Source organism: Ranitomeya variabilis, chromosome 4, assembly GCF_051348905.1.
Source record: "Ranitomeya variabilis isolate aRanVar5 chromosome 4, aRanVar5.hap1, whole genome shotgun sequence".
In the NCBI taxonomy this organism is placed as follows: Eukaryota; Metazoa; Chordata; class Amphibia; order Anura; family Dendrobatidae; genus Ranitomeya; species Ranitomeya variabilis.
This window is the reverse complement of record NC_135235.1, coordinates 174,081,827-174,094,991: the sequence shown is the minus strand read 5'-3', so window position 1 is coordinate 174,094,991 and position 13,165 is coordinate 174,081,827. Positions and strand designations below refer to the sequence as shown.

Here is a 13,165-nt window from a genome sequence, read left to right as displayed (position 1 = left end):
TTTTTTTTTTAAAGAGATATTCCGTACCAAAAATCCCTGGAGGAGCCAGTGGGGTTAATAGAAGTCTGTTTAAAGGACTCTTGGTCTTTCTGAGCCCAATTCCTGATACGTAGTGCTTTAGACCTGGAGTCTGTATTGTACCAAGTATGTATAATGTTGTTTCACTCTGGCGGCATTCGGGGCTTAATTTGATTTCTTTATGATGGTACTGAATCTCATTGTCTGTTCGGACTTGTCAATTGTTAAAGAAAATTTGTCAATAAATTTACAGTTAAAAAAAACAGATCCACACGTTTTTAGTCTCTACATTCAGATTTTTTTATGATCAGTGACTAGTAGAGTTTACAAAACTGACCACATGTGGGGGCCGGAGGGAGATTTTTCAGATCTGCTGTATTCCTATTATGTAGCAGAATTGCTGTGAGTTTTGCAGCTTTTAGATATGACTAATGGCTATATATAATTCACTGCAGGGAGTAAGAGTCATCTGTTATACTATGATACCTTTAGAATTTTTCTATAGAGGTTAATGGGTTTGTCTGGTCTCATGTTGATCACCTATTCTTGGGCTAGTTCATCAATATCAGATCAGTAGCATGTAAGACCAGGTATTGCCACGATCAGTCATTTTCAGCTACTCTGAAAATGAAAGCAGAACTGCACAGCTCGGTGTACTGGCTACTGCTGAGACCTGGAACTCCGCTTTGTTAGGCCTGTCAAGGCAAGACCTTAGAGAGAGGGGAAAAAAAAAAAAGTTGTTGCTGCCCTTGAAAAATGCAAAAAATAAATAAATAAATCACCTGTGTTGTATGGAAAAGATGGTTTTTACAACAATGTGCATTTATTATGTGTAGGTTACAATCCTAAGTATAAATATTCTATTAAAGTGTATCTTTCATAAGATCCAGTGGAAAATGAATCTAAGTCTGGCTGTGCGACTACAGTCATGTAAATCTTACTCTGAAACGCTGGCATTTCTATAGACCTGACTAGTCTGGTGTGGCCCCCATAAGGCTTCTCTGCTCCTGCTGACTGGCAAGTCTCACTACCTTTACACACATAAATCTAATGGCCGACTAGCCTGTGAAAAGGTTTCTGTACTCTGTTACTCTATATTAATTGAGTTTATGCCCTCTTTATTAACCCCTTCACCCCCAAGGGTGATTTGCACGTTCATGACCGGGCCAATTTTTACAATTCTGACCACTGTCCCTTTATGAGGTTATAACTCTGGAACGCTTCAATGGATCTTGGCGATTCTGACATTGTTTTCTCGTGACATATTGTACTTCATGATAATGGTAAAATTTCTTCGATATAACTTGCATTTATTTGTGCAAAAAAAAAATGGATATTTGGCGAAAATTTTGAAAATTTCGCAATTTTCCAACTTTGAATTTTTATGCCCTTAAATCACAGAGATATGTCACGCAAAATACTTAATAAGTAACATTTCCCACATGTCTACTTTACATCAGCACAATTTTGGAACCAAAATTTTTTTTTTGTTAGGAAGTTATAAGGGTTAAAGTTGACCAGAAATTTCTCATTTTTACAACACCATTTTTTTTTTTTTTAGGGACATCTCATTTGAAGTCATTTTGAGGGCTCTATATGATAGAAAATACCCAAGTGTGACGCCATTCTAAAAACTGCACCCCTCAAGGTGCTCAAAACCACATTCAAGAAGTTTATTAACCCTTCAGGTGTTTCACAGGAATTTTTGGAATGTTTAAATAAAAATGAACATTTAACTTTTTTTCACACAATTTATTTCAGCTCCAATTTGTTTTATTTTACCAAGGGTAACAGGAGAAAATGGACCCCAAAAGTTGTTGTACAATTTGTCCTGAGTACGCTGATACCCCATATGTGGGGGTAAACCACTGGGCGCATGGCAGAGCTCGGAAGGAGCGCCATTTGACTTTTCAATGCAAAATTGACTGGAATTGAAATGGGACGCCATGTTGCATTTGGAGAGCCCCTGATGTGCCTAAACATTGAAACCCCCCACAAGTGACACCATTTTGGAAAGTAGACCCCCTAAGGAACTTATCTAGATGGGGGTTCAAAGCTCTCAAAACACAAGTGTTTCACTACAGTTTATAACGCAGAGCCGTGAAAATAAAAATTCTTTTTTTTTTCACAAAAATTATTTTTTAGCCCCCAGCTTTGTATTTTTACAAGGGTAAGAGAATAAATTGGACCCCAAAAGTTGTTGTCCAATTTGTCCTGAGTACGCTGATACCCCATATGTGGGGGGAACCACTGTTTGGGCGCATGACAGAGCTCGGAAGGGAAGGAGCGCCATTTGGAATGCAGACTTAAATGGATTCGTCTGCAGGCGTCACGTTGCATTTGCAGAGCCCCTGATGTACAGAAAACAGTACAAACCCCCCACAAGTGACCCCATATTGGAAACTAGACCTCCCAAGGAACTTATCTAGATGTGTTGTGAGAACTTTGAACCCCCAAGTGTTTCACTACAGTTTACAACGCAGAGCCGTGAAAATAAAAAATATTTTTTTTTCCCCACAAAAATAATTTTTAGCCCCCCAAATTTTTATTTTTCCAAGGATATCAAGAGAACTTGGACCCCAAAAGTTGTTGACCAATTTGTCCCGAGTACGCTGATACCCCATATGTTGGGGTAAACCCGTTTGGGAGAGCTCGGAAGGGAAAGAGCACTGTTTTACTTTTTCACCGCAGAATTGAGATCGGACGCCATGTCACGTTTGGAGAGCCCCTGATGTGCCTGAACAGTGGAAACTCCCCAATTCTACCTGAAACCCTAATCCAAACACACCCCTAACCCTAATCCCAACGGTAACCCTAACCACACCCCTAACCCTGACACACATAATTCTAATCCCAACCGTAAATGTAATCCTAACCCTAACTTTAGCCCTAACCCTAACTTTACCTTTAGCCCCAACCCTAACCCTAACTTTACCTCCAACCCTAACCCTAGCCCTAATGCGAAAATGGAAATAAATACATTTTTTTAAATTTATTATTCTTCCCTAACTAAGGCGGTGATGAAGGGGGGTTTGATTTACTTTTATAGCATTTTTTAATATCGGATTTTTATGAATGGCAGCTGTCACACACTAAAAGACGCTTTTTATAGCAAAAAAGTTTTTGCGTCTCCACATTTTGAGACCTATAATTTTTCCATATTTTGGTCCACAGAGTCATGTGAGGTCTTGTTTTTTGCGGGACGAGTTGACATTTTTATTGGTAACATTTTCGGACAGTTGACAGTTTTTGACCGCTTTTTATTCCGATTTTTGTGAGGCAGAATGACCAAAAACCAGCTATTCATGAATTTCTTTTGGGGGAGGCGTTTATACCGTTCCACGTTTTGTAAAATTGATGAAGCCGTTTTATTCTTCGGGTCAGTACGATTACAGCGATACCTCATTTATATCTTTTTTTTTGTTTGTTTTTTTTTTTGTTTTTTTTTTCTGTTTTGGCGCTTGTATACGATAAAAGCTATTTTATAGAAAAAATAATTATTTTGGCATCGCTTTATTCTGAGGACTATAACTTTTTTTATTTTTTGCTTATGATGCTGTATGGCGGCTCGTTTTTTGCGGGACAAGATGACGTTTTCAGCGGTACCATGGTTGTTTATATCCGTCTTTTTGATCGCGTGTTATTCCACTTTTTGTTTGGCGGTATGATAATAAAGCGTTGTTTTTTGGCTCGTTTTTTTTTTTTTTCTTTTCTTACGGTGTTCACTGAAGGGGTTAACTAGTGGGACAGTTTTATAGGTTGGGTCGTTACGGACGCGGCGATACTAAATATGTGTACTTTTTATTTTTCTTTTTTTAGATAAAGAAATGTATTTATGGGAATAATATATATATATATATATATATATATATATATATATATATATATATATATATATATATATATATATATATATATATATATATATAATTTTTTTCTTTATTTAGGAATTTTTTTTTATTTATTTTTTTACTTTGTCCCGGGGGGGGGGGGGGGGGGGCACATCACAGATCACCGATCTTACAGTTTGCATAGCACTCTGTGAGATCGGCGATCTCACTCATCGCTGCAGGCTTACAGAGCTGCAGCCTGCTCCTGACCCGGAAGTCCTCCCGGATGCAGCCCCGCGGCCATTTTGGATTCGGGGACTGCAGGGAGAAGACGCTCGGTACAAGGTGAGTACATTCCCTTGTACCGATCATCTCAGGAAAGCACGCAGGGAGCCCCCTCCCTGCGCGATGCTCCCCTGTACCGCCGGTACACTGCGATCATGTTTGATCGCGGCGTGCCGGGGGTTAATGTGTCGGGGGCAGTCCGTGACCGCTCCTGGCACATAGTGCCGGATGTCAGCTGCGATAGGCAGCTGACACTCGGCCGCGCTGCCCCCGTGAGCGCGGCCGATCGCATATGACGTACTATCCCGTCGGTGGTCATACGGGCCCACCCCACCTCGACGGGATAGTACGTCAGATGTCAGAAAGGGGTTAAAGTATAGTAAAAAATGCTGAAAAGAGAGGACAGCACCTCCAAAAATCATACATTGATCTAATGTTGCTGGGCAAAAATATAAATAACTGAACATGAGGTTCTTAGTTTAACATTCTGATCAGACTGTATGAAGTCCACTGCCACGTCACACCTCATAGTGGGTCCTACCTCCTTAATGGAGCGGAGCCATGAGCCGACCACCGCCACAGCGGCAATGCAGCAGCAGGGCAGACAGTCCAGATTCTCCAGACTGCGCCGCCCCACCTGCACAAAACTACAGCAATGGCCACCACATAGCACCAAACCCCAAATGAAAGTAGTCCCCATCGCTCCCATGGAGCGGAGCCGCATGCCGACCACCGCCACAGCGGCAATGCAGCAGCAGGGCAGACGGCCTGGTGTCTCACTGCACCCATGCTGCAAGACTGGGTCCCCATGACTCCAGACCGCGCCGCCCCACCAGCACAAAACCACAGCACCAACACCAAGTGTAAGGAGCATTGAAACTCGCCTCCATCAGGGTATGTGCACACGCTGCGGATTTCTCTGCGGATCCGCAGCTGCGGATCCACAGCGTTTTCCCATGCATTTACAGTACCATGTAAAGCTATGGGAAACAAAATCCGCAGTGCACATGCTGCGGAAAAAAACGCGCGGAAACGCAGCGGTTTATTTTTGCAGCATGTCAGTTCTTTGTGCGGAATCCGCAGCGGTTTTCAACCTGCTCCAATAGGAAACTGCAGGTGAAAAAACGCACTAAAAACCGCAATAAATCCGCAGTAAAAACCGCAGCGTTTTTTCACTGCGGATTTTGCAAATTCGGAATCCGCAGCGTGTGCACTTAGCCTCAAGCTCTCCGGTGAGAGCAGAAATGGGCTAGACCCCTTACTTTGCAGTTTCCTGCTGATTAAAATCACCTGTGTCTAATGAGGAGTAAACGTCCAAAGAAGAAAAAAAGACAATAAAATGGCTTTTGTTTTTTACAGGGAGGAGATTTTACGAATCATAATGGCACTGGTGGCAAATCTATCTATGGAAGTCGTTTCCCTGATGAGAACTTTAATTTGAAACACACTGGAGCGGGTAAGTGGCCATCTGTGGTTACCAGTGAGGCCGGCTGTTCTTAAAACTGTGCCACTCCTGCAAACTGCAGATATGATTGGCTCCATTCTTGTCTGCGTCATGAGCCAGCTGCAGTGTTTCTCCACTACTTAATTGGGAACCCAGTGACATGCCATGGGATCAGCAGTAACACCCCCCGATATGTGAATTTGTTGTTGCAAATAATTGTAACTTTACTAAACATGACTTTATACTTTGGCTTGTTATGGAATGACAGGTCAGTAAATTCCATTTTTAGATGTGGCAGAATGGTTTCACATTTATAGTTAAATACATGTGGTGGGTCTTAAACTTTATTCACATGCATTTTAGGAAATCCAGAGCTTGTCATTTCTGTAGATTTCCTAACTTGTATGCATATTCTGATGAATTGCTGTGGATGTCGCTGTATACTATGTAATGTAAATGGTGAGCGTCACTATAAAAGCTGTGTAGACTTGGCTGTAAGTGCACAATAAAATCCTTAGTTATCCAACTCCTGTGGCTGAGTGTACCATGTCATGTTAATGATTGTCTCCTTTACCCCGTGTATAGGTATCCTCTCAATGGCTAATGCAGGGCCAAACACCAATGGCTCTCAGTTCTTTATCTGCACTGCAAAAACTGAATGGTGAGTATAATCTTCTACCTGGATCTTAATTTACATAAGCCACTTGACATTTTACTTTAAAATTGGTCTATATTTGTGTGTGTGTGTGTGTGTGTGTGTGTGTGTGTGTGTGTTGTGGGCCTGCGACGGCAATTCAGGATTGAGCCAACGTATTTTCTGCAATAAAAAACGATGAAGAATCTTTTGAGGCCCTCTTATATGAAATTAAGGCACAGTAAAATTAGCATTCGTACATAATTAATCTTGGCAAATCTAGTGCTTAAAGAAAATAAAAACGTTTCCTTTCATTGATAGCGTTTTCTATAACCAAAACTACATTTAAAAAGGTTGTCCAGTTAAAGCTGTGGATAGGTGATAAAAGAAAGTTATGTGGAGCTGCTTCTTCCACACATACGTTTTTTCACACGTACCAGAGACGCTTGCACACAGACCCATTCAAGTGACTGGGTCTGTGCACTTGTCAGTGTTTCCATTGGCAAAAATGTGCTGACATGTCCAGCTTTTTTTTTTTTTTTTTTTCTGGCAGCATGGGCCACAAAACGTCTGGCACACAAATTACATACTGGGATGTCATCCATGAGACACTTATCGGCGCCTGAGAAGCAGCGGTACAGTAAGAGCTTTTTCCGGGTGCTGAAGACCGCTCTCCTCATTCTTCGCTGCTCTGCCGGCGATCAGCGCAAGCAGGGGATAATAAGTTACAGTCAACTGATAACAGCGACAGCAGGCTGTGGCTGATGGAACTATTGCTCCCATCAGCCCACACCTGCTGCTGCTAATACCAGTGAGCAGGCGGTGACTGATGGGAGTATTCATCACCCGCTGCCTGTGCTATTTAAAAACAAAAAACAAAATCTAGCGTGGGTTCCCCTGTATTTTCCCCAGGCCAAACTGACAGCTGGAGGCAGCAAGAATAAAGTCTTTTATTAGAAATAAAAATGGAAAGTGTTTATTTTTAACACCTTTACCCCAAGGGTGGTTTGCATGTTAGTGACCAGGCCAATTTTTACAATTCTGACCACTGTCCCTTTATGAGGTTATAACTCTGGAACGCTTCAACGGATCGCAGTGATTTTGACATTGTTTTCTTGTGACATATTGTACTTCATGTTAGTGGTAAAAAAATTTTGATATTACCTGCGTTTATTTGTGAAAAAAACGGAAATTTGGCGAAAATTTTGAAAATTTCGCAATTTTCCAACTTTGAATTTTCATGCCCTTAAATCACAGATATGTCACACAAAATACTTAATAATTAACATTTCCCACATGTCTACTTTACATCAGCACAATTTTGGAACCAAAATATTTTTTTTGTTAGGGAGTTATAAGGGTTAAAAGTTGACCAGCAATTTTTCATGTTTACACTTTTTTTTTTTTTTTTTTGGGGACCACATCACATTTGAAGTCACTTTGAGGGGTCTATATAATAGAAAATACCCAAGTGTGAGACCATTCTAAAAACTGCACCCCTCAAGGTGCTCAAAACCACATTCAAGAAGTTTATTAACCCTACCGGTGATTCACAGGAATTTTTGGAATGTTTAACCCCTTAATGACCGCCAATACGTCTTTTAACTGACCTGAGATATAAGAGAATAGCCTCCCCATACAGGTGACAATCAAGCAGCTGTTGACTGTGCACTACAGCTGACAATTTGCTGTATCAGCCACGATCAGTGTTTGCACCATCCAAATCTGTTTAACTCCTTAGATGCTGCTGTCAATAATGACTACATCACTATAAATGGTTAACAGAGTGTGGGGGCTTCCTCTTTATCCAAACTGGTGCCCTCAGATCATTATTTTGTGGTCCTGATGTTTGCCATGGCAATTCACGACCAAATAGTGGCCTTACAGTCTGACGGCTCAAGTAATCTGTTCAGAAGTTACCGACATTTAGGTGGTAAAAATGCACATTTTCATTTCGGTCATACCACTTTGCATTAATTCCTGTAAAGCACCAGAAGGGTTAATAAACTACCTGACAGCAGTTTTCAATATGTCAGGGGGTGCTGTTTTTAAAATGGTATCACGCTTGGGGGTTTCCCAATATATGGGACCCCTAAGAGCACATCAAACATGGATAAGTCCCTAAAAAAAAAAAAAAAATTTTGTAAATGTATTTGAAAAAATTTAAAATTGCTGCTACATTTCTAAACCTCCTAAAATGCTAACAAAATAAAATAACATTTAACAAATGATGCTGATGTAAAGCCGACATGTGGGAAATGTTGTTTATTAATGGTTTGCTGTGGTATGACCATCTGGATTAAAGGGATAATCATTCAAATTTAGAAAATTGCTAATTTTTTAACATTTTTCTCAAATATTTGATATGTTTTGTGTTTATTTATAAAAAATATCGACCTAAATTTACCATTATCATAAAGTATAATGTGTCACGAAAAAACAATTCCAAAATCACTGGGATTTGTTGAAGCGGTAGAGTTATTACCACATAAAGTGACACTGGTCAGATTTAAAAAATATGGCTCCGTCACTAAGGGGTTAAAAAAAAAAATGAACATTTAACTTCTTTTCACTAAAAATGTAGTTCTGATCCAATTTGTTTCATTTTACCAAGGGTAACAGGACAAATTGGACCCCCCAAAAATTGTTGCACAATTTGTCCTGAGTACGCTGATACCCCATATGTGGGGGTAAACTGCTGTTTGGGCGCATGGCAGAGCTTAGAAGGGAAGGAGCGCCATTTGACTTATTAATGCAAAATTGGCTAGAATTGAGATGGGACGCCATGTCTCGTTTGGAGAGCCCCTGATGTGCCTAAACAGTGGAAACCCCCTAAAAATGACCTCATTTTGGAAAGTAGAACCCCTAAGGAACTTATCTAGATTGTGATGATCACTTTGAACCCCCAAGTGTTTCACTAAAGTGTATAACACAGAGCCGTGAAAATAAAAAATCATTTTTGTGGAAAAAAAAAATCTTTTAGCCCCCAATTTTGTATTTTTCCAAGGGTATCTGGAGATATTGGACCCCAAAAGTTGTTGTGCAACTTGTCCTGAGTACGCTGATATGTGGAAACCTCCCAATCCTAACTCCACCCCTAACCCAACCGTAAACGTAATCCAAACCCTAACTTTAGCCCAAACTCTAACCCTAATGGGAAAATGGAAATAAAATACATTTTTTTTTTATTTTTATTATTTTTCCCTAACTAAGGCGGTGATAATGGGGGGGGGGGTTTGATGTACCGTACTATTTATATCGGGTTTTTATGTTTGGCAGCTGTCACACAATAAAAGACGCTTTTTTATTGCAAAAAAATATTTTTTTGCATTACCACATTCTGAGAGCTATAATTTTTCCATATTTTGGTCCATAGTCATTTGAGGTCTTGTTTTTTACGGGACAATTTATACCGTTCCACGTTTGATAAAATTGAGCAGTTTCATTCTTCGGGTCAGTACGATTACAATGATAAAATAAATATATATATATATATATATATATATATATATATATATATATATATATATATATATATATATATATATATATATATATATATATATATATATATATATAAAATTTTATAATGTTTTGGTGCTTTTATACAATAAAAACTATTTTATAGAAAATTATTATTTTTGCATCGCTTTATTCTGAGGGCTATAACTTTTTATTTTTTCGCTGATGATGCTTTATGGCAGCTCGATTTTTGAGGTACAATGTTTATATCCGTCTTTTTGTTTGGTGGTATGATGATAAAGCATTTTTTTTTTTCACTTTGTCCCAGTGTGGGACATCTTGGTAAAGTGTCAGATCGCTGATCTGACAATTTGCATTGCACTGTGTCAGATCAGCGATCTGGCAGGCACTGCAGGAGGCTTGCTGGCACCTGCTCTCAGCAGGCGCTTGCAAGCCATCTCCCTGCAGGACCCAGAAGGAGCCCCATGGCCATTTTGGATCCAGGGCCTGCAGTGAGGAGGAGTGAGGAGACGCTCGGAGCAACGCGATCATATCGCGTTGCTCCAAGGGTCTCAGGGAAGCACGTAGAGAGCCCCCTCCCTGCGCGATGCTTCCCTATGCCGCGGGAATGGTGCGATGATGTTTGAGTTTGGTGGAATTAGGAGTTATACTTGCCTAAGCCCTTGTCTCCTGTAATAAAATATGCCTCGCCTGTCCGTCTCTCCATCCCATGCTGTGATCTATGTCCGGGGGTTAAATAGTTTTCAACTTGGATGGTGCCAAGATGCGGCCATCCAGGTTGAAAACCACTAAACGGAATGTGCATCATTGACTAGCGGTGACATCATCGAGGTTACCACCTGTCAGTGAGGCTGCGTTTCCAGCTGGGCTGAACTGCGGTGACCTAAGCACCATGGGGGAAAAAGTCAGTAGTGAGGTCACAGCAGTTCATACTCGGTGACTTCACCGCAGATCACGCTTCTCAGGCGCTGGTGCGTGTGGTACTGATGTGGCACAAGGTTGCCATACGTGTGCTGCAAGTATTACACACACTGATATTTCCAGTACCAGAAATATTAGGACGTGTGAAACTGGCCTTGGGTTGATGGGAGGAGTGCTCAGTCAGAAGAGGTATTCCACACCTCCGAACGTGTGTGTGTGTGTGTGTGTGTGTGTGTATAGATAGTTTTTAATTTATTTTGGTCTAATATTTTGCTTTTTGCTACACCTACTGTCTTGTCTTTAAAGGTTGGATGGAAAACACGTGGTTTTTGGACATGTTAAAGATGGCTTTGAGGTTATAAAGAAAATGGAAGTTCTTGGCAGCAAAACTGGACGCCCTTCCAAAAGAATAGTAATATCAGACTGTGGAGAACTTGATTGATTAAACTTGATATGCCATAATTGCTGTGAATTTTTGGATGTTAAACTATTTTACTTACAATGTGAAATGTCTTCAGGAGTAACTCAAGTATATAACAAACTATATAAAAAAAAAAAAAGAAGTGAAGCTGTGCCACTCACTAAGCCGGTTATCTTTTACTGACAACATGGCTGGTAAGATTAATGATGTGAAGCCTGTCCTCATAACTAAATTGTGTATAGTTTAAAAAAAAAACAACAAAAAAAAACAATGTATTAAAATAATTGGAGAGATTTGGAATTGATCCTTGATTTGAATATGCACTGTTTTCAAGAATTGTCTTGCTTCATTTTATAAAATCTGTGACAACTGGACTGATGATTACAGTATTAACTGTAGTGGCTTTGGTGCCTAAAGGGGCTCTTTCAGGACAGAATGACTTTAAACAAAGTAAATGTCCAGTCATTTAGGCTAGGTTCACATTGCGTTAATAGCAGCCCGTTAACGTATGTGTTTAACGGGCTGCTGTTAACGCAAGTGCCGGTATGGCAGCGCGCTAGCGCAGATAGAGCATCAGCTAGCTCTATCTGCGCTAGCGGTGACGGACCCAGAAACGCTGCAGCCCGCGTCTCGGGGTCCGTCACTCAATGACGGCACATCGCCAGAGCACGCCCATTGTGGGCGTGCGCTAACGATGCGTCCGACATTGGATTCAATGGCGGCGTTAACTGACTACGTTACACCGCGTTATGCCGCGGTGTAACGTAGTCCGTCTAACAGACGCCATCAACGCAATATGAACCCAGCCTTATATACACTACCTCATTTGCTTGGTTTTTACTTTTCTACCCGTCTCTGGCTCTGTGAAGCCAGGATTGTCAATCAAAGAAGCGGGGAGGTGTATATTGGTGATGAGCGACCATGCTTGGATAAGGTGTTAGCACCTGAGCATGCTCGGGTGCTAACTTTGTGTCTTCGGCATGCTCAAATATGGTTAAGATCCCACGGCCGCATGTCTCGTGGCTGTTAGGCAATCGATCAATGTGTTGCAGCTGTTGAACAGTCACGGAACATGCAGCCGTGGGGTCTCAAACATGTTGTTCAAACACGCTGAAGACTCTTGGTTATCTGAGCATGTTCGCTCATCACTAATGCCTGTACTCCATTTGAACAGTCATTCTGTGCTGACAGTCTCTTTTTTTTTTTTTTTTTTTTTTCTTTTTTTTTTTTTTCTTTTTTTTTTTTTCTTTTTTTTTTCAATGTTTCTTGCTGTAGGTTTTATTATGTGACAAGATGGTCATTGACACCAACCTATGAACTAAATTTTACTTCTCCTCTTTTGAGGCAGCTATTGTCTATCCTTTAATGCCCTGGCAGGCAGTGAAGCACTGCTCAACAAATTACATGGAGATTACCTCTAAGCTGTAAGCGGGCTTATTAATACCAGGTTTAAATGGAGACCAGTCCTTTACTTGTACCCTGAATAGCTGCATAGGAGGTGCCTAAGTACTAGATGGTAATTTCACTAATGAGCCTTGCATTAGCCTGTAAAATGTATTCTAGCATTTAACGGGAGTTCTGGGTACAGAAAATTACTAGTATAGGATTTGAAAAGTGTGATCCCACTGTGCGTTTTAATATTTGCCTACAATACTATTGATTGATGCCATTTCTATAGCGAGGTAGAAAAGGTGCCGTGTAATAATCCTGGTGCACATTACTGCAGACCATTGAATTCCAGGTATCACCTTGCAACCTGTTGTTTAATGTTCTACAGCAATTGCTGGGGGTCTAGTGCCTGATGTGAGACCAGTATGCCCAGTACATGGGGCTGTCTCATGTGGGCATTATACCAGGTGCCACTCAAACATTCTGCTCCGGTGTCTGCAGAGTTCTCAAGGCATATTTAAGTGAGATTTTAGCTTGCATGCCATGGCAACTGTACCCAGGTATAGCCTGATCTGTCGGTATCCTAGTTATGGGGGATGGTCCAGAAAAGTCCTCTAACCAAGGCTGGCCTCTGTGCTCTATTATGACTGTGGGAAGATTTGTAAATTGTTTTGTACACTGAATCGGAAAAAAAAATGTCTATTTATTGTATCGGCTTCCTTTATGAACAAAAACTTGGA

The 13,165-nt window shown here is 40.7% G+C and overlaps 1 protein-coding gene across 1 annotated transcript in view; it reads left to right on the top strand.

The window, feature by feature from the left end:
- PPIF (peptidylprolyl isomerase F) overlaps positions 1-11,178 on the top strand; it is a 34,838-nt gene extending 23,660 nt beyond the window's left edge. Inside the window, exons 4-6 of the mRNA XM_077259394.1 lie at positions 5,493-5,589; positions 6,163-6,238; positions 10,922-11,178. Of these exons, the coding sequence (XP_077115509.1) occupies positions 5,493-5,589; positions 6,163-6,238; positions 10,922-11,057 (309 nt within the window). The 3' untranslated portion in view covers positions 11,058-11,178. The remainder of the gene's footprint in view (positions 1-5,492; positions 5,590-6,162; positions 6,239-10,921) is intronic.
- The last annotated feature ends 1,987 nt before the right edge of the window (positions 11,179-13,165 follow it).